Source organism: Lissotriton helveticus, chromosome 1_1 (assembly GCF_964261635.1).
Source record: "Lissotriton helveticus chromosome 1_1, aLisHel1.1, whole genome shotgun sequence".
NCBI classification, from domain to species: Eukaryota; Metazoa; Chordata; class Amphibia; order Caudata; family Salamandridae; genus Lissotriton; species Lissotriton helveticus.
The window spans coordinates 477,959,717-477,982,287 of record NC_136057.1 but is presented as its reverse complement, the minus strand read 5'-3'; the positions used below and the strand labels follow the sequence as shown (position 1 = coordinate 477,982,287).

General features: G+C 42.9%; 1 protein-coding gene across 1 annotated transcript in view; it reads left to right on the top strand.

Annotated features, from left to right (window-relative positions):
- The window catches only part of PTPRB (protein tyrosine phosphatase receptor type B), a 500,144-nt gene that overhangs the window by 154,307 nt on the left and 323,266 nt on the right, over positions 1-22,571 (top strand). The window contains exon 3 of the mRNA XM_078673917.1: positions 11,015-11,280. Within this exon, the coding sequence (XP_078530043.1) occupies positions 11,015-11,280 (266 nt within the window). The remainder of the gene's footprint in view (positions 1-11,014; positions 11,281-22,571) is intronic.

Here is a 22,571-nt window from a genome sequence, read left to right as displayed (position 1 = left end):
GCTGTGTAACGTGCTGTGTTGCAGCGATGGGCTGCGGTGCTGTAACTGTCCGTTGTGTATTCTGTGGCTGAGGAGTCTGTGAAACTTGTTCTTGTCTAGGCGGACGTGGTCTTTCTTTAGTCTTACCGGTAGCTATGTTGTGTTTCAGAACTGCACACTCGTTTATAAAATGACCTGGCTGTTTACAATAATTGCAGTTTCCTTTAACGGGAGCTGCAGGATGACTGGCTTGATTCGGACCCCTCTTCTGACTGTCTTGTGGAATAGATTGTGCAACTAGTACTTTCATTTTCGTGTCTTTCATACGCTTTCTCTCGTGTTCTTGTTCTTCCCTGATTCTATTCTGGTGGTATTGGAGCATCTGTAACATCTGGGACGGGGTATTAGCTTGCCAGGTACTTTCGACTTTCAAAACTCGATTTTTAATTTGTGGGCTTGAATTCTCGACTAATTTAGTAACAAAAAGGTGAGGGTATGACTCGCTACTTGTCTTGAGGCCACTGTTGATGCTAAAACATTTCTCAAATCTGGAATAATAATCACTAATATCTTCGTCTTGTTTCTGTTTACAGGCTGAGATTGCATCCCAGTCTTCCTTTCTCGTTGTTAACAATCTGGGTAAAACTTGAATCAATAATTCAGGTAATTCTTTACATTTCGCTCCAAGACCGGTACCTGGTACTCGTGCCTTATCTTCAGCTTCTAGAACTGCCCAATCGATCTTTTTCTCTCCCACCTCCCATTCTTTTTCCTTGAGCTTTTCATACACCCCTGCGGGCAACAGAACCTTTAACATTTTAATTATATCTGGATACGTGTATTCTCCCATACGGAGCATGTCTTTTAATTCTCAATGGAACCCTGCTGGATCTTTATCATGACAGGGGATTAATTTTTTCATCTCTAGGAGTTCCATCTTTGTAATCGGAGTGTAAACAAACACTCGTTCTAGTTCGCCACCCGTTCCTCTAACTGGGTGGACTTCTCGTAACGGATTCTGTCTGTCCATGTAAAATGGTTTACTTTCTGGGGGTGAGACATGAACAAAATACGGGTTCAAAAATGTTCTATATTTGTGACGCTGTTCTAGAATGACACTAATTAAATCGGTACCTAAACCTTTCCATTTATACTGGAGTAACTCATTCAGGACATCGTGTAACGGACCTGGATCAGAATGTTGACCCTCATACTTTACGCTGTTCGTGTAACTTTATTATTTCTTTACGGATTTTCTTGTACATACTCTCTATAGCACCGATAGTCTTGTGCTTACCCTCGGCTATATTATCACTCCACTTTGTCAGGGTTCTCATTTCGGCTTGATCTTTGGTCGGATAATCTTGTTCTCGTATTAGACAATTAATCAGAAACTTTAATAGCATGAGCTGGACTTCAGCTTTTCTTTGACACATGACATCACTAATACTTTCTGGATCATTCCCTGTACGGATGAAACGATATATTCTGTCTAGATCTTCTTTCATATCTGGTAGGGTGACTAGATACTCGGTCACCTTTCTTACGCGTAATGAATATAAAACCATACTATCCTCGCCTGGGACTGGATCATAGCCACATTCGGTAAGGGCTTTTCTTATTTCTGCAACAGACTGATACCTGGGCGTACGCTGTGACGCTTGTGCATGTAATTCGGCTGACGTTAAACGCTTGTGTGGCGGCGGGGTTTGAGGAGGACCTCCTCCTGCGGCCCCTAAACTAGAATCGTCGACTGATCCTCTTCGTACTAGTGTGGCAGGAAATTGAAATGCGGGCTGAACTGGTATGGCGGGCTGGACCGGGGGGACCGTAATAGGTACTGCAAGGGGTACCCCGGTGTCTGGAGGAACGGGAAGTGCCTGATTTACAGGGGCTGGCGGAGCGCGAACAGGATTTGCATATTCTGGGACTGTGTCGTCCAAATAGGACGAAATAAAAATATCAGCTGCGGTCGGTTTGTGACGTAGCTTGGTCGGAACTAATGGTGGCGGAAAGTTACTGGATGCCTCCGGGGTCGCTTTTGGCAGGCCCTCGGCAAGAAGAGGATACATACCCTTAATAAGAGCATGCCTCTGTCTGTCTGACTGTTCGGTTTTAACTCGTTCACCAATCTCGATTAATTCCCTTTCTTGGGCTCGTTCCAAGGATTCTCTACTTAATTCTGACTTTCTGATTTCTTTTTCGGTTCTTTTATGAGCTTCTTTGCGCCATAACTCGATGGCATCTTTCTGTGACTGTCTGGCTTTCTTTTTCCATAATGCTTCTTCTACTCGCATGATGCACTCGGCATCCCATGTACCCGATACGGGCCATCTATACTTTTCTTCTAACTGTTTGGTATACTCTACCCATAAATCTAGATATAATATGGCACTTATGCCATGCTTCTGATACATAAAATGACCTGGACTGTCCCTAGGCGGAACTGGAACTGCTGCTTCCAGCAGACCCTTTCTAGTTCTTAACTGACGTAACTTAGAAAACAAGGGCATGACTGGACTGTAATCTAGACACAATACAATACACAATGAACACGATACTTATTCCCCATTCATACCACGACATTAAAATACATGAAGAACATTTAAAATAACAGTTCGAACAGAATACTACCTGGAATACGGAACACAGAATACATGAATTTTCTCGAGAACAGAACTGACTGGAACAGAAACTAGATGCACTGCTGAAACAGTACGAAACTTACCGGTCTCATACAGAGACACGTCAGGACCCGCATCCACCGAAGTGGACACTTCGTTTGTGGGTCTGTGTACCACCAACCCACGGACCAGAGTCAATCAGATTGACCCTGTCTAGATACTACCCCAGTAACGGTACTCACCGGGCAGCAAGAACGGAAAGCCTCGGACTGGACTGGACTGCTTCGACGTCGGACGGACGAACTTCGGACTTCTGTTACGGGTGGGCCTCCGGATACCTCGGACCTTGGACTCTCGGCTTGGGCTCTGGTCGGGACTCGCCGCGTTCCTCCACCGCCTCGTCTGGATGCTGGACCGCCTCCTCCGTCTCCTCCGTGGGCCTGAGGGATACTTGAAGCAGAAATATCTGCACGTGCACGGTATGGTTCCGTCACGGCTGCAGAGGGTCAGGGGGCCGGCGTGGCTTCACCGGCGCGTGGGGAAAGGGCAAGTCCCTATTCGGGCGCCATTATGTGGTAAATAAATAAATAATACCTCTATTTTTGGATGAATAAATGAATAACAGATAGCTCAATAAATAAGAGTCAAGATTCGAGGTAGTAGGAGTTTTGCAGGTTTAATACAGCATAAGGACAGGAACAGGACAACCTGCATAGGAATAGGATGGCAGGGCCCAGCAGCTGCTGGGGCTGGATCTGGGATGAGCGCGCTCCCATTTAATAACAATACACGATCATATATACTAAAACAGTTGCATTACAATACATACGATAGGCGGAGCAGTGGGTGTGGTCAATAGCAGTCGCGAAAGATAAGGGTGAAAGTGGGTGTAACAGAGGCGTATACATAGACATGTGATGCAAACGTAACAGAATATGTCATGAATGGGGCGGAAACCATGGAGGGGGCTACCTGAGGAGCCGGGACCTCTAACCTAATGGTGCGCGCAAACTGGCAATGACGTATCACTATGAGAAGCTGGGGGCTTCGAACTCTGTGCTAGGAGCAGAGACTGAAGTCTGGAGAGTCAGGGCGACATGTACCTAAGCAGTATCTAGTATCTGATGTTTAGAGAACATGTTGATATGAACTAAGAGTCAGGAGGGGAGAGGCTAACGGACTCTAAGACTGGAGCATGCATTATTCTATATGTAGTGCGTGATGAAGAATATGAAATGACCATTAAATGCAGTATTTCTCTTACATGGAGACGTAAAGGCTAGACAATGACGGAAACTATTGATGCGATTCAGTAGCTTTAGGAATGCAGAGAAGGAGGACTGAACTGATAACTGGAATCATAACATACTCTTGGCAGACTCAGAGGCAGAGCCAGGCTGAGCCGGGCACTGCGAGGCAGGAAGTAAGTGAAGGGTCGAGGATACAGGTGGGGGCTGTATCGCTCCTCAGCGAGGCTTCAGGAGACAGGAGACAGGAGCTGAACTGAATCTGGTGTCCAGGCCCTTCTGAGGCCTAGAAACGGGGACTTTACAATGGAATAACGTGCACACTGAGAAACGTGGCAACGTAACTTTACATAGGCCTGATATTCGTAGTATTCACGAGAACTGGAAACTGACATACTAGATTTAGACACAACTGTAATTGCGTCTTTAATCGAACATAGGGAATACATATGCATATTAATCATGCACAGATAACTTATGATGGAGGACTCGTAGGGACACAGAACATGGCAAAATTTACTTTTCCACAATGTAATCAACCTCATTTCATCAACTTTGATGAATATTATATGAGAATTGTCTACTTGGATCAATTTTCCCTTGTAGCATTTCTCCAAATTACATTTTTAAAAGAACAGCATTAATAGTTCTCTCTGTAGGAGTCCCTTCAACCACAACTATAGTACCAGATGGATCGATTTGAATTGGAGATACAGCTTAGGTATCTCTTCCAGTAATCGGCAATGCTGTCACTGCAATTTCTTGTGAGGCACTCGCTAATATGCTTACTACTACAGCTGTAGATGGGCTCTGTATTTTCACTGCTGTACTATCTCCTGCTGCTCCCATATCTGAAACTCCAGCAGAACCAGCACCAGTTCCTTGTGCCCTGTCAGTATGTGGATGAGATCTGGATTTCAAAAGAACATTAAGAAAATGATCCTCCTCATCTATGTTTCTATCATCTGTTTCTTTAATTATTGCAGGGGAAACTCTTCCACTTTCCATTGTATCCTCACTCTAACATTTCACTTGTCGATCCCATTTGTTTGCTAACCACTGCTTACATGAGCCTTTAACTTGCTTTATCATTTTCTTTCTTTCCTTCTCTGTGGCCATTCGATCCAATTTGTTTAATGCCTCAAACTGTGTGGGTCTAGGTAATAGCTTTTTTCATTCGTTGTGAATCTCAGCTTTCTAATGGTATAGGTACCTTCTAAAAGAAATTGTAAGTTTTAACAGAAGAGGTATAGTCATGCCATTCAAAAAGCAGGTACACGTATAGATCCCAATGTCTGTCATTATTTTGTAATCAAGTGTTCCCTTGGCAGGTAATATTCTGCCCCTCAGTATGTAGAAATATAACTTTTTAGGGGTACACTGGTGCAGGGTCACCCTTTTGTCCAAAGACCAACAAAATAGAGATCAACACTGGAGTTGGAAATAATTCACAAGTTTATTAATCACTCATGAGTGGGACCACATACACACAGTACTCTCAAGTGCTGCCTGAGGTAGTACACTGGTTTCACAAACCAGTGCCCTTTTATACAGGTTTTGTGCAGTGTAAGCATGTAAACAGAAATAGAAAGAACACGTTTTAGAAATAGTTATCAGCAAACAAGGGCAGATGAATAACTACATGGTCAGCAAAGTGGGAGGGGGAGCAGAAATGCTTATGGCAGCAGTTAATGATTGACAGTTAACAGGTGTACTGGCAGCTACAACCTCTGAGTACGTACACTGATTTTAACTGAGTCAGGAAGTCAACTAAAATAGATAGCACAAGCAGAGTGAAAAGACGAAAGAATAGCTAAGGAAACTTAAATGGACACCACAGCAAAAATGGCTGTTGCTTATGCCAAGTAAAATATTACCTGTTTTCCACAAGTAGATAGCACCCATTATTTTGACCCAAACCAATCTAAAAATCACGTAAAACAAACAGCAAACAACAACGAATCCCAGCGCTTCTCTTACAAAGGTCAATCTATCATGGCATGGTTCTGTCAGCAACTACCCAATGACAGCACAGCTTGTGGTGACGTCTCACCAATCTCAACTTCTTAGCTCCCTGGATGACTAGCCAATCACAGCTCAACCTTTTCATGAATGAGGAAAACAACTGCAAACCCTTTCTCACTAAATTATACCCAAAATAAACCTTGTCTACTCACCTAAATAGGAAGAAAAAAAGCAAGTTAAGGTAAGACAAATCTCACAATTAATAGACATGAGCAACAAGAGCAGTAACCTTAACTGTACTATCTTAAATCACAATACACACTATGTACATTCCCGTCCAGCAGTAATCTACCCTAATTAATCTACCTACACCTGTGCACTTAGGAGCAAAGCGCATCAATCCGAATTGAGCACACAACCCTAGTAAGGAAAGCTAATTATTTCTTTAAAACCCTATCTGTTTGTGTGCAATGCCTCTCACGACGCACTACCTTATGCAGACAAGTAAACCACAATATGTTGAGATCTTGGATTTCGACAAATCCGATGACCCAGCCAATCATTAATAAAACAAATTGTTTATAAAACAAGACTCACAAATAGGAAACAGACATTAGCACAACAGTGATCAAATCATCAATTAAGCCCCAAATCAGCATTGCATAACCAAACACTTCTCATATAACATAGCAATCCATCTCGCAAACTCAAACTTCGACAAACACCACAGACACCGCAGAAACACACACCCAAAACAAAAGCCTTTGATATGTCTCACACACCTAATTCTTTTTTTTTAAACTCTTTTTATTAGCACATGCTCAATCAACAGTACAATACTGTAATAGCAATTCACACACCTAACCTGGCATCCCCCTATTTCACATTTAGGAAGGGAAAAGTTCTACTATATGTCTAGGAACACTCCCTTTATGTGTGTTATTTTTAAAAGGCAGGTCCTGTGCCTAGGGATAAGCCATATGTGAGAAAAATGAAAGTAAAGATAAATAAAAATATAGGAAGTGCCTCATGTAAGCAACCACCAGGGAGTCAATTGGCAGGATCTCACAAATTTGCTCACTTTGTCATCATCTGAAATTTTCCTTTATATACGGAGGAACCAACACCCGAACAAGATCAAAAGAATGTTGTGTGTGTGTGCATTTTCTACATAACCCTATTGTGTATAGTACACATCCCACAAAAACCTCTGGACCCCAATATAGGGAGGAGAAAATTCTTCCTCACAAGAAAAATGTATTAAAAATGAGTTGCATATGACACATAGCAACCGTCTTAACTTTTATGCCTACACTCATGATTAAAAGCAGCATACCACGTTTAGACCAGTTTAAGAAAAACTGAAGAATAGACCTTAGAAACAAACACAACTTACAGAATCATTCAGCCCTATTCATACTTACACCCTGAATCATTCAGGAACAGCACTGCAAGTCATATCTCTCAAACTTTGACACTGGGAACTCCACTGGAAAATCCTCTATCTCTCCGAACTGGTCATATGGATACATGCAACCATCCTCTGCTACCAATATTTCTGAGAGCAAAACTGTACCCTAAAATGTGGACACCACAAAATTAATCTCCTTCGGTTTCCCACAGTTTACTGGATCAGAGACAGTGTTAATCCTCAATTTCATGAGGCAATGTGCCCACATGTTAAGGCACCTCCCCAAACATTAAATTAGCAGAGTAAAAATTGCTCGTTAACTATTGGGGCCCACTCAAAAACTGAGTTCTAGGTCAATGGAAAGTTAAAGGGTTTTATTACAAAAATAAATAATAAGCAGTACAGAGTCAATGCAACGAAGGCTCTCAAATGCAAACTTATACAGAGTATGTAAAATTAGAAATTATTCTAAGTGCCAAAGAAGCAGAAACATTAGAAAGAATTCAAGAACATCCCTGGTAGAACAAGAATGTTTTCTTGCTCACGTAAAAGATTATGTGGCTCTTATACACAATTCTTGCATAGGAAATTTGTAATTCTGCAAACTCATCATGGTGAGAGCAAAAGTATTATTTCTTTAGCAAATCAGTACACAAGAATAATACACATCCTTATCTTAACAACTAAGCACCATCCTACTTTTTCAACACCCTCTATGGTAATGTCATCTGGAGATTTTCTAACAAATATGAAACATTTAACAATAAGACTCAGTGAAAGGATTTAGTGAAAGAAAGAATCACATAGACACCAGTAGCGGCTGCTACTGACCAGGGGTGGTGATGCGGGGAGAGGGAGGGGGATCAAAGTGGGGAATAAAAAAAAAAAGTACCACCGCACACCGCCTCTTCTTTTTCCATCCTCGTCTCGGCAGGAAGCATACAGCCTCCCAGAATCAGCTTACCAATCACAACGCTGCCGTAGCAGCGTTGTGATTGGTCTGAGCACTGTGGTTCACTGCTCAGACAGGGGCTGGCAGGCTGTGCATGTTCGCCTCCCAGGCTGTCATGCATTAGTGTGCATGGCACTTTGACCGGCCTGAGACGGCCGGCCTAACCATCATGTGCACTTTAGGTGCTGCCCCCCTCCTAACCCTGTGACCTGGGGAGCCCAGCCCCCCCGCCTGGCTTTAGCTGCAAGCTGAATACAAAAAACAAATTATAATGACTAACGTTATTATCAATTTCTTTTTGTATTCAGCTTGCAGCTGAAGCAGTGGGGCGACGCTCCTCTGCCTTAGCGTAGGAGTTGCCACTGATAGATACGTGTTGCAATCTCACATCTGCACCATAGAATGTTCATTGTGAGGAAAAGAATACACATTAAAATAAACTAAAATTAACTCAGTTTGACAGTGTGTTTTGCAGAGCCTGTGGGGAGAGGATGTGTGCAGGGGGGAAAGCAGGAGTGAGTGACATGAATGGTATCCATCTTGTCTAAAATGGTGTTTTACATGGAAATGTGGCATATTTAACACACATTAATAAATACACTTCTCAACTCTGTAGGCATATTAATCATTATTATTGATGCACAAAATCCTGAAAAGCCTGAAAAACATTTTCACAAATACATGCATCACCTATCCTGAGTAAGCTAAAAAGTATTTACTTTACAGTTTCAAATCTCACATAGAACACAATTTCCAGCAAGCACTTAAGTGCAAATATTATAGAGCTCATATACTCCTGTACCCCAGCCCTGCACTCATGTGAAGATTTAATTAAAGGGATTGTCACTAGAGCCTCACTATATCCATCACTGGTACCAGTAGCTGTGCAAATTCCTTATCAGGCATGTAATTCCTTTTCCGTGCTTTTAAGTTACACCATCCATCACCAGTGCTCCATCCATTGTGTGTCAAGCTCTATAACAAAAAAACACCACTAATGTATTCCATATCACCATAGTGAAACAAATGCGTACCTTATATTAGTATTTCCAGCATGAAAAGCAGTTTTTAAAAATCAGCAATACAAGCCAAATCATATCTTTGTGGCATCCCGGGGTATAATAACTATAACATTTATGATGATATGGAATATGAACAATCAGATCTCATACAAAGTGTATCAATACAACACATAGTTGTCTCTGTGCTGAAAACAAATCTTCAAACCCCAACATTCTATTAAATATAATATCCAAGCTATAATTTAACGGGTATCTCTTCCTTAAGATCCGTTGTGACAGCATTACAAGTATGCACATTTCCTCTCTTTTCTTATGTTAGATGCTCATATTGACATCATCTCAATAACACGTTTGACCATATCATGTGTTGTGACTCTTCTTCTTCAATAGCTATATGTCCCATGTAATTATAGTTAATTAAAATGTGTTATTGCCACCTGATTTCACTCCTTGAATCAGTTCAGATTATAAGCTTGATGAATAATCAGGTGTATATGCACTTCAGCAGAAGTGGCAGAAGCTGGGTAAGTCTCATACCCAGACCATTTGCTGCTGCTTTACCCTTCATGGTTTCGCTGCCCGAAATCAAACTTGGATGGCAGTTAGAAAAGATTTGGAGGGTGTGTATTGCAAACTCATTGACATATGAGAACTAAGAATGCTTTAAGAGGAGTAAACCGTATTATTTGAAAATGAAAATAGAAAATGAAAAAAACTATATTGAAAGAAAAGAATTCTGACTTTTTTTATTTTGAGCAATGGTTAATAAAATCTATAAATTCTTGTGAATATAAAATGTCATCATTAATAATTTAAGCAATGTGATGTTAGAGATACGATTAGTATCATGTTGAGAGCTTGGTTCTTTTTAACATAAGGATTAGATTTGAAGGATATGCTTATTTTAGAATAGTTAAGGTTATGTTAAAGTGTATGGTTAGGAGAGATTTATAGTGAAAGTAAAAGTAGTATTAGTTTGGATTTTTTCAGCATTCTGGAGTTTGCTATAGTCAGAATTATGGATTCTTCATATTCATTTCGTCATAAACCTATGAAGACAAACCTGTATCCCCTATTTAACAAGCTGTTTCTTAAAGATAAAATATTTGGATTCATTATCATTGTATGTTGCGCAAATGTAACTGGTATGAGATCCATAGTAATTGGACAGTAATTGTATGTTACTTTAATGCAATGATATGCAATTTTGTGACCAAAACTGTAAACATTACAATGATTCATAATTGTTTCTTTAATTGTGAAACATTCAATCAAACATATTTAAAAAAACATATTCTCTCATTTTGTACTTTTCATTATCATGTAGTAAACATAATATTCTCTTTTTACATAAGGCTTTGTACTGCCCTCCTGTCGTTTATATGTATGTATTGGTATTTCCATAGTGCAACTCTAGCTGTGAAGCAACAGCGTGCTGTGCATTACAATAGGGGTTGTAATATTATGCCCCTCAAGTGGTAAACATACACATACCTCTTACTCACAAGGACATTAAGTGATTTGCCAAGCATCACACAAAGTTGAGTCTAGACTTTGATTTGAACCTGGGTTCCCGGGTTCCAAAGGCGGAATCTTGAGTGACTTAGCCACATATCCTTCCCCTTGTTTTTAACTGTAGATTATAGGCACTTCGATTACACAAATCACTTTAAAAACATTGCAGACTTGAGTGATGAAAGCCATTGGATGATTGCACATATTAAGAACCTGTGAAGGCAAATGGAGCGTGAAAACGAAAGAGTTGAACTTTCTTAATAATGCTGAACCTTAGCACGTGCTCTGTGTTTTCACAGATCTCAGAGGAGGCACTATGTCGGTGCAAAGCTCTCCAAGCTCTATGAGCACCACTACCATCAAAACGTCAGCTTCCACGGATGCTGTAACAGACAGTACCACGAGCCGATGGGAGATGAGCACTGAGATGTTCAACCAAACCCTCACAGGTGAAGCCAACCAAACCCACACTGAAAGCCCTCCGGTTTCTGTCACTGTGGCAGCCATTACAGAACAAACGTCAGCTGCAGCAACCACAGAATACTCCACGCATTATGTGGAAGAGGTATGTTTGAAATTGTCTATGCAACTATTCTTCATATTGCAACCTGACCTAGAATTTCTGTAATTCAAAAATACAATAAATAAGGGATGTGTATTTTGAGTCACTATATATATATATATATATATATATATATATATATATATGCGAAAACTTCCTCCCGAAGAATGAAGCAGGACCCAGAGAGGAACAGGTAAAGCAGCCTTTATTGTTCTGTAACAGTTCTAGTGGCGGCAGATGCATTTCGGCGTAATGTGCCTTCCTCAGTGCCCAACCCCAACTGCAAACGCGATGACTCTGTTTCTCCTGCTGCCTCGAAGGTTATAGGCGTAGGTCCGCTCCTCCCCCAGTCAATGTCGCACACCTGTGGAAGTTCATCGGAATGGTCAGAACTACCACTCCCAGGATGCAACATGTTCATAGCAACCCAGGCCGGTGTGATGGGGGGAGTGTGGAGCTGATTCTCTGCTGCGGACCACAGGGCAGGACGCGATGACGGCCACAGCCGTCTCCCAAAACAAAGAGCCCGCTCTCGGGCCCCCTCTATAAACGCCACAGCCTCCGTAACATCGAGTCCATGGAGCAGGGACCAAAATGCGGGGAGCATAATGCCCAAACAGAGGTGCAGTACCTCCACTGCTCGGGGCCCTCCGGAACAGAGGCGGGTATCGGACCAATCCATATATATATATATATATATATGTATATATATATATATATATATATCCAAATCAACACAGGAAGCCCATACAAAGCAGATCCACACAAAGTTTGAATAGGCACGTTTTTTTATTTTGCATCCATTTCACAGCTCGCTCTCAAACTGCTCCGAGCACCACCTTCTTACATGAGAGCCTAACGCGTTTCAGGAATTATCCTTTCATCAGAGGCAAGGTTCGAAGGTTCTGAGAAACAGTCTCTGGTCGTACACCTCTTCAAATACAAATCACCTGCCAAGTGGGCGTGGCCAATCTTGCACTGCATTCTGTGCCTTGTAGTGTACTAACCCTCTTCCCACAGTGGGGCTGCTTCTCTGACCTCACAATAACCACTATTGTTCCCCCAGTGGGGTGAAGGGCAGCGCTTGGAACCTTCCGAGAGCGCTTTGTAGCTGCAAATTCGTGCCAAGGCAGCACCACCTGCATGGTGCTGGTCTTTACTTCGTTCCGTGGCAAACTTCTTGAGTCTTGAGTGAAGCCCCCCTTGGACCCTGGTCACAGGTGGGGTCCGCCTCTCGACTGAGCAGCAGCCGAAAATATCCAAATCAACACAGGAAGCCCATACGAAGCAGATCCACACGAAGTTTGAATAGGCACGTTTTTTTATTTTGCATCCATTTCACAGCTCGCTCTCAAACTGCTCCGAGCACCACCTTCTTACATGAGAGCCTAACGCGTTTCAGGAATTATCCTTTCATCAGAGGCAAGGTTCGAAGGTTCTGAGAAACAGTCTCTGGTCGTACACCTCTTCAAATACAAATCACCTGCCAAGTAGGCGTGGCCAATTTTGCACTGCATTCTGTGCCTTGTAGTGTACTAACCCTCTTCCCACAGTGGGGCTGCTTCTCTGACCTCACAATAACCACTATTGTTCCCCCAGTGGGGTGAAGGGCAGCGCTTGGAACCTTCCGAGAGCGCTTTGTAGCTGCAAATTCGTGCCAAGGCAGCACCACCTGCATGGTGCTGGTCTTTACTTCGTTCCGTGGCAAACTTCTTGAGTGAAGCCCGCCTTGGACCCTGGTCACAGGTGGGGTCCGCCTCTCGACCGAGCAGCAGCGGAAAATATCCAAATCAACACAGGAAGCCCATACGAAGCAGATCCACACGAAGTTTGAATAGGCATGTTTTTTTATTTTGCATCCATTTCACAGCTCGCTCTCAAACTGCTCCGAGCACCACCTTCTTACATGAGAGCCTAACGCGTTTCAGGAATTATCCTTTCATCAGAGGCAAGGTTCGAAGGTTCTGAGAAACAGTCTCTGGTCGTACACCTCTTCAAATACAAATCACCTGCCAAGTGGGCGTGGCCAATCTTGCACTGCATTCTGTGCCTTGTAGTGTACTAACCCTCTTCCCACAGTGGGGCTGCTTCTCTGACCTCACAATAACCACTATTGTTCACCCAGTGGGGTGAAGGGCAGCGCTTGGAACCTTCCGAGAGCACTTTGTAGCTGCAAATTCGTGCCAAGGCAGCACCACCTGCATGGTGCTGGTCTTTACTTCGTTCCGTGGCAAACTTCTTGAGTTAAGCCCGCCTTGGACCCTGGTCACAGGTGGGGTCCGCCTCTCGACCGAGCAGCAGGCGAAAATATCCAAATCAACACAGGAAGCCCATACAAAGCAGATCCACACGAAGTTTGAATAGGCACGTTTTTTTATTTTGCATCCATTTCACAGCTCGCTCTCAAACTGCTCCGAGCACCACCTTCTTACATGAGAGCCTAACGCGTTTCAGGAATTATCCTTTCATCAGAGGCAAGGTTCGAAGGTTCTGAGAAACAGTCTCTGGTCGTACACCTCTTCAAATACAAATCACCTGCCAAGTGGGCGTGGCCAATCTTGCACTGCATTCTGTGCCTTGTAGTGTACTAACCCTCTTCCCACAGTGGGGCTGCTTCTCTGACCTCACAATAACCACTATTGTTCCCCCAGTGGGGTGAAGGGCAGCGCTTGGAGCCTTCCGAGAGCGCTTTGTAGCTGCAAATTCGTGCCAAGGCAGCACCATCTGCATGGTGCTGGTCTTTACTTCGTTCCGTGGCAAACTTCTTGAGTGAAGCCCGCCTTGGACCCTGGTCACAGGTGGGGTCCGCCTCTCGACCGAGCAGCAGCCGAAAATATCCAAATCAACACAGGAAGCCCATACGAAGCAGATCCACACGAAGTTTGAATAGGCACGTTTTTTTATTTTGCATCCATTTCACAGCTCGCTCTCAAACTGCTCCGAGCACCACCTTCTTACATGTAAATGTAAATGTAGTTGAGCTTATATAGCGCACAGCTACCCGCAGTGGGTTTCCCGGCGCTTGCTTAGGGAACCCTTCCTGGTATTCCCCAGTGAGATAGCAGGGTATCCACAAGGTGAAAGTCAGGCATCCCGCAACGAGGGGCCGTTGTGGAGATTAAGCAAGCTATTGCCCAGAGTCGCAGAGTGTGAACCCGTGAGTCGAGGAGGCACCGGGGCGAGAATTATCGAGTCCGTGGAATTTTTAGCCCAAGACCCCGCCGAGGCGGGGAATTGAACCCTGGTCCAGAACCGATCTCAGCTTCCGGGTCTGCTGCCTCTAACCCCTGAGCCACACTTCTCCACACATACATGAGAGCCTAACGCGTTTCAGGAATTATCCTTTCATCATAGGCAAGGTTCGAAGGTTCTGAGAAACAGTCTCTGGTCGTACACCTCTTCAAATACAAATCACCTGCCAAGTGGGCGTGGCCAATCTTGCACTGCATTCTGTGCCTTGTAGTGTACTAACCCTCTTCCCACAGTGGGGCTGCTTCTCTGACCTCACAATAACCACTATTGTTCCCCCAGTGGGGTGAAGGGCAGTGCTTGGAACCTTCCGAGAGCGCTTTGTAGCTGCAAATTCGTGGCAAGGCAGCACCACCTGCATGGTGCTGGTCTTTACTTCGTTCCGTGGCAAACTTCTTGAGTGAAGCCCGCCTTGGACCCTGGCCACAGGTGGGGTCCGCCTCTCGACCGAGCAGCAGCCGAAAATATCCAAATCAACACAGGAAGCCCATACGAAGCAGATCCACACGAAGTTTGAATAGGCACGTTTTTTTATTTTGCATCCATTTCACAGCTCGCTCTCAAACTCCTCCGAGCATCACCTTCTTACATGAGAGCCTAACGCGTTTCAGGAATTATCCTTTCATCAGAGGCAAGGTTCGAAGGTTCTGAGAAACAGTCTCTGGTCGTACACCTCTTCAAATACAAATCACCTGCCAAGTGGGCGTGGCCAATCTTGCACTGCATTCTGTGCCTTGGATATATATATATATATATAACTGCTTTAAATAATATACTTTTATAGAACTATCAAAAATATAACTTCACAGTTAGGAGTTTAAACTAACGTTATACCTTCAAAATATGGTAACCATCAGAGCCGCATGTAAAAGACAATGTCATGTACTTTTAACCCACTCAAGAGTTTTAAATTCACAATAGCGTGTTGGTCCATTGTGTGTAGCTGTAAAGGCAGTTTGAAGCAATGAATAACAAGGTCGACATTCATCTGCTATTTCACTTTAAAAGATGAACATCGGCCAACAAATCTGGGATCATCCAAGTCACATTCATCTTCTACTAGTGTGGGTACAGCAGGGTTGAAGGGCACTTTTTGCAACAGAAATCGATGATGGCTGAGGTGTAAATACCAGACGCAGACCACACTGTCAAGCAAAAATATCTTCCCCCTTCCATCTTTTTCCCCTTTGGTTCACCATTTTTCCTTTTCCCCTCTTTCTATAACCTAATCCTTTTTTACCCTCATTAAATTGTATTCCTTTCCTGCCTCTCTCCGGCGTGTTCTTTCTATTTGCTTCTTTCAAATGTCTCTTTCCCGGTGTGGATCGTTTCTCTTTCTCCTACACTTCACGTTGCTTATTTGTCCGCCCTTAGGCCAATTCTCTACTGCCATGAAGTGTAATTTATGAGCTTTTTTATCTGACTACCAACAGCCAGAATTGGCCTGTAAATAACTAATCCATGTTATTGTGGGACCCAGTTACCAGCCCATTACTCCCAGTGTGAATCCCAGCTAAAGCTACTGTTGCCAGCTGGCTGACATTTTATTGGGTTGACTGTTATTTTTGCGTAAAAGTTCGTTAAACAATGAGAAAAACAGGCAATATTTTTCCCTTTGAAGTATAAAATGCGAAATCACAAATACAAGAAGAATTCGCTTAAAACGCAGTGCTCTGAATGATATCAACATTATATTTAAAATAAATAGAGGGATTATTGTGATGTTAAAAAAAATATGAAGGATTTTATACAAATTCCATGCATCCTTAAACAGCTTGCCCAACCAGACTATCAAAATTTAAACAAATCACTGGTGTTGTTTCTGGAAGATGGCTGTTTGAGTGAGTGGGCTCACAACCTCACTGGAGTACAGGCACAGCAGTGTGCTAGCCTTCAAAATGATCTTTGAAACATTGGCTTTGTGAAATGAAGATATAGCATGTGGCTGTATATTAAGATTGAATCTCACACAAAGGGTAAAGGGGAAATATATGCTACTGAAAACTATACTATACCATTCCCAAGATAACCAAACACACAGTGTATATATTAGCATTTGCAAAAAGAACAGAGAAAAGATAAGAAATTTAAAGCGAGGTGGTGGGGCACTAAAGGTGTTTGGACGAGAACCCTCACTCACCCAAGGGTGACATACTTCATCATTGGATCCCTCCACACACTGGACTGCAAGGTACCCAGTATGGCCTACAACTTTTCAGAAGGAAAGAAGCTGGGGTGTTTTAATGTGGCACGTCTATATATTGATACCTCCGGGGCAGAATGAGGGGTGGAGTGCAAAGGAAAATAGTGTGTTAAAGCTATCTCAATAAGAGCAAAACAACGTTATTCTTGTGCCCTATGTGATAAAAGTTAACAACATAGTGAAACAAGGTTATGGATGTTCACCCTGTGTATGGTCAACATGTTTCTGTCTTGTTTAGTACTAAGTTGTTCCAAGCATTCTTCAGGACCAGAATATTCAGTCATGTTGCTGCAAAAACGTGTATGAAAAGCATAACAACTCAAAATAAGGTATTTCAAATATACTCAGGCCTGTACTCTTGACCAACTGTGCACAGTGGCGACAGATTCTCAAGTGGGTCAGATGGCCCCTAAGAAAATGAATAAGGTCTGACTGTACCGTCAACAGAGTTCCTGCACATGTAGAGCTTTTACGTGTCACTAATCTCGCTGTAGGGAGACTCTGGCGGGAGTGATTTAGTAAATTAAGATTATTAGTCATCAATAAATCAATCCATCAGGATTTATCAAGCACAGCTAATCACCCAATAGGGTATCCAAGTGCTTGCAGGACCTGGAGGTTTATTCGAACAGCCAGATCTTGAGACCATTCGGAATTCCACAAGTGAGGTGATGGTCCAGGGGTGCGTGTGGAGGCTGTTCCAGGTCTTTGCTGCGATGTTGGAGAAGAAGTGTCCGGCACTTCTGCTTAAGTAGATGCGGGTAGTATGCGCCAGTGAGAGGGAGGCAGAACATAGTCTTCTCGGCAGTTGGGGGAAGTTCAGGCGGTGGTTAATGTGGGCAGGTAGGTTGTGTAGAGCCTTGTGTGCGTGGGTCAGCAGCTTGAGTTGACATCTCTTCTGTATGGGGAGCCAGTGGAGATGCCTGAGGTGGGAAATGATGTGGGTTTGTCGAGGAAAGCCAAGGATGAGTCAGGCTGCGGTGTTGTGTATGGTCTGAAGTCTCTGTAGGAGTTGGGCAGCGATTCCTACTTAGAGGGTGTTGTCATTGCCCAGTCAACGTGTGATGAAGGCCTGTGTCACAGTGCGTCTTGTGTGTAGGGGTAGCCACTTGAAGATCTTACGTAGCAGGCGCAGAGTGAGGAAGCAGACAGAGGGAATGGCATTGATCTGTGATTTCTTGGTGAGCTTGTTGTCAATGATGATTCAGAGGTTTCTGGCGTGGTTGGCTGGAGTAGGTGCAGGTCCTAGGTCTCATTGCCCCCCAAATATCATTCCATGTGTTGCTGCTGGTGCCCAAAATCAGTACTTCTGTCTTGTCTGTGTTCAGTTGCAGGCAGTTGTTCTTCATCCAGTCGGCTTGCCATGTATCTGTGGAAGTTCTGTGTCATGCATCTGTCATGCATCTGTTCAGCTGCAGTCAGTTGTTCTTTATCCAGATGCGTGTCATGCATCTGTGGAAGGTGGTTCTGATGGTGGTGGGGTTGTCGGTGAGTGAGAGGAAATTATGTTGAGGCTGTGGAATCTGACGTTATTGCCCAACGGGATCGTATATGCACTGAAGGCTGAGGGATGAGCCCTGGGGGTCACCCTGGATTTATTGCAGTCAAGAATCCACTCTATCTTTTGAGTATAGATCAGAATTAGTATCATATAGGGGTTAAGTAACACTATTATCTATAGCTGTAATATTTTCCCGAGATCATTCCTCCCCATTCCCACCCACCCTGTAATCTTGCATATCACACCCTCATTAGAATGGAATTACTCATTTATGAATGGTGGATTTCCCATCCTAATGCACAAGTAAATTCAGCATTATTGAGGAAGCATGAAGTCTCTTTCTAGCTGTTGCTAGTTGGCACCTACATGCCTTGTATTTTGATAAGCACCTCATCAAATAGGAGTTCATTTTCAGTTTTTTTTTATCACAACATTCTCAAAATCTAACTCAATCAAACAATTCTTTTGTCAGTTAAATAAAGGGTATTTTTGGAATAGTTGCTTACTCCATTTATCGATTGCCTTCAAGCTTTCTGAAAAGATTTCCGATTAAAACAAACTAAAGTTAGAGCCAAAAAGTATTTTAGACAGGATGACAGACAACTTCCCAAAATTAAATATGGCAAAACCAAAACTTTTCCCAGTATCAATAACATTTTCAAATGGAATGACTCCTGTTGGCCAGGACCTTGTGTAACTGCCCCATGCAAACTACAAAAGTACACAATTTAGGAATAATTCACAGTTCCCATCTCAAAAGCCATAATCAAATACAATCAATATCTTGACACTTGTTTCTACACATCTACAAAATAAAGTTAATCATCTTTCTGACTTTTTGCCATCTGTTACAGTGCCTCCAGTACTTAATTTGTAAAGAAATAAGTGCCAGGGCCCTTGTCAGAACACTGCAGCAGCCTGCACCACCTGTTGCACTACTAATGATAATCCAGACTTTGAATACATTGACTAACACCTCCCACCCAAGCTATTTTTATACCTTTGGGTGGCAGGTATTCATCATTTTTAATGTATATAGAATTATTAACAACTGTTGTAGAGGTCATCACAGATTTGGACAAACAGTGCCGCCATGTGGCTGGCTGTCTTAAGTCCCAAGGTTGACAGTTAAGTACCAGTGCTGACTACCGGAAACCACTGGCTCAAATGAAGCACTGGCATAGAAACAATGAGATAGATAGTGCTATATGAATACTACAGAATGAATACAAATAAAAAATAGACTTAGTAGAACCCTGTAGTGTGTTTGTAGAACCTTGCATGTAGTATTTTATTTTGCAGTGATATCAAAGTCCTTTTTCTAAGACAAGAACATGGTTAGACAGTAAATTTTTGTGTTTGTTGCTTGACTGTTTGAGTTCTGAGTCTTTGCCTCTACACTACCTTCTTGAGAATGCTTTGACTGATCACCCTTGCTACTCTGAAAGTCAAGTGCGGAAGGGTTGTACTTGGCCCTATTCTGCAGAGCCAGATTAGGCCTGGTTCACAAGACAGCTACCCAACCACCACATTTGAGTCCCAATGGCCCCCACCTGCCCTGTGCCCCCCCTCCCCCATAAAGGAATCATACAGGGATAAATTGTAAAAAGTCATTGGTCTGAAGCCTAGTCCTGAGACTAATCTTTCGACTGAAATAGTACTAAGAAGAACAATAACATATGAGATTAAGAAGTGGTCATACACTATTACCAAGCAGACATCTCTGCTATACTGCAAGCCTAAGCCACCAACTAGGTTAAGAAATCCTGTTCCTCATCTTCACTAACATCGGTATGTCACAACTTTGTCCTTATTCCTGGGGCTGCAGTAACGTTGTTCTTTTTTTCACAGGAATAATATGAGAAATATATTCGGAAAATTACTCAGCACCGAAGGATATTTATTTTCATAAACTTCACCCCATACATGACTTGCTCATAGTTAAGCTTTTGAAGTTTGCAATGTGGGGACTGCAAGATCATCCCTTAGTTGTCAGTGAACCCACAAATAATGTACGCAGTAGATGTATTGACAGAAGAGACTTCAAGTTTAGAATAACCATTAATTATTGTCAAATAACGCCAAAGATGAATACAAGCTACCTTTGTTCAAGTCAGAATTTCTCATTATATCCTGCAGACAAACATAAGTTATGGGCAAAGGTAAAGAAAGCATTGAAATCCAAATACCCCAATCTCTCTGTGATGAAACTTAGGAATCCGTTCCTTGTTTTATCCTTAGGGCTGTCAGAGGATGCGCCCTTGACACATTGCAGCCACACTCTGGTTCCTTGCCTCAAAAACAGTGATTGGCGGCCGACTGGAGCCTCCTCTCCGGCTAACCTCAGTCCCAACTGAAGACAATGTTGTACCTTCACTCTGCATCAGTAGCATCACACCAATCAATCGCTGAAGCGGCATGCCCTGTCCTTCCAGTGGAAACTGTCTCAAAGGAAGTTGGGCAGCCAAAACTTCTGCAAAATCTGCCCAGTGCAAAATATTAACCAAAAAACCCTGCCAAATCAACACCGCATACCAAATTTCTCCCGTGGGGGTCGGGGGGCGCGGTTGGGGGACGCGTTATGTGTGTTGGGTTTCCCCTGATGTTTTTTGCCCACCACTATAAATACCAACAGCTTACAAAGTCACACAGTGTGTACACTTTTTCAATTTAGTCTTTCATATAAAACAGGTTCAACATACAGAGAACTGTGCAGAGACTACCCATTGGAAAGCGTACCACTACATAAACAGGGCGTGTTGATTACTCTTAGATGGTTTACACCTAGAAATCAGTACTGGTTGTTAACTGAGAACTATGATGCAGGGAGACGACCCCAAATCTTGCTTTCACAAGTCTTTACCCACACCGTGTGGTTTGAGTTCAAAGCTTACACTACAGACACCTCTAATTGAATCGCAGCTACTTTGCCAAAATGGATCTTACTTAACCTCCCCTCGACCTCAGTGAAAAAAGGTGTTTCCCCCCTAGATAGTGTTCCTGCCTTCAGGAGCTGCAATCAGGCCTTATCTCGTTACTGTTTTTATTTTGAATATTATTAAGCTTTTTATAACTTGCTCTTTGTTTCCTAATTTCCTGAGCAGTTGTCTGTAATCTAATTCCTTTGTGTGCGCTCATAAAATTACATTTTACACTAAAACGCTAATCACAAAGCATAGTTCCGGTAGTTTTGTGAAGAGTCAAAGGTTAGTTTCCATCAGCTTCCTTTTTATTACACCTTCTGAATTTGGGCATCAAGCAGCTGGCATCTAAAACGCAGACCCTTTCAAACGCCAATGGATTTAATAATTTAAGAATAGTGGTTTCTGAAAGTACCTTTCATTCTTTGAATTTAACGTAGCTGTGTTATAGAGTTGTGCCATGTTGTATATCGAAAATTCCGTATTGTGTGTGGAAACTTGTCGAGGATAACAGTGGGGCCACGTGAAACTGTGCTCCATCATTTAGAGACTTCTTCTAAGTGAGGAGTGTCTAGCCTAAGACCAGAAGCTCAGATGAATGCCAAGTTTTCAAGACCGCCATGCAAAATAAATGTACCTATAGTAAAATATAGATGTTACTCATTTATATAGTCAGTAAATATCCCAAAAATCTGGCATGGATCCAGCCTTCCTAGACAGGGATAGGATCCGCGCTCTAGGTGTTCCTTATACCAGAATATGGAATCGCATCTGTGAGTGTGTAGAACTGAACTGTAGTTTAATGTCTGCCCCCACACCCCAATTTAAACACACAACACGCGGTTACAAAATTCTGCTGATTTGCTAACATTGACTGAGATGCGTTTTTGCCCATGACAACTCTCCATGATGGCGGGCGCAGTGCCTGAATGGACCTGTCCTTGTGGGCACCACCAACCTATCCTCATAGAGTTGTTGAAACTGACTTTCTTTGCTCCATGCCATCAGGGACATCCTAAGGATTTTGGAGGTCCTGGCCCAAACATATTTTGGGGGCCCCTCTTCGTTTGTATGACATTACAACGCATGCTAATACATCGCATGCCATTACATCGCGGTTTTTACAACGCCGGTCGTTACATACAACTTGCGTTGGAGGGCGCTGGACTTAGGAGTAGTATAATTTACTATTCCAACTCCAGTCTACATACAATAGGGAAGGTGTTGGATAGTAAATTATACTATTCCTTGTCCTAGAGCGCCATCCAGCGCAAGTCGTTGTAACGACTTGAGTTCGACTTGAGTTCTAAAAACCACGATGTAATGGCATCGCGATGTAACGACCGCGTTGTAAACGACGTTTCTCCCCTCTTCGGAACAGCTTTGAATTCATGATCCAATTTCAGGTCTTTCATGCACT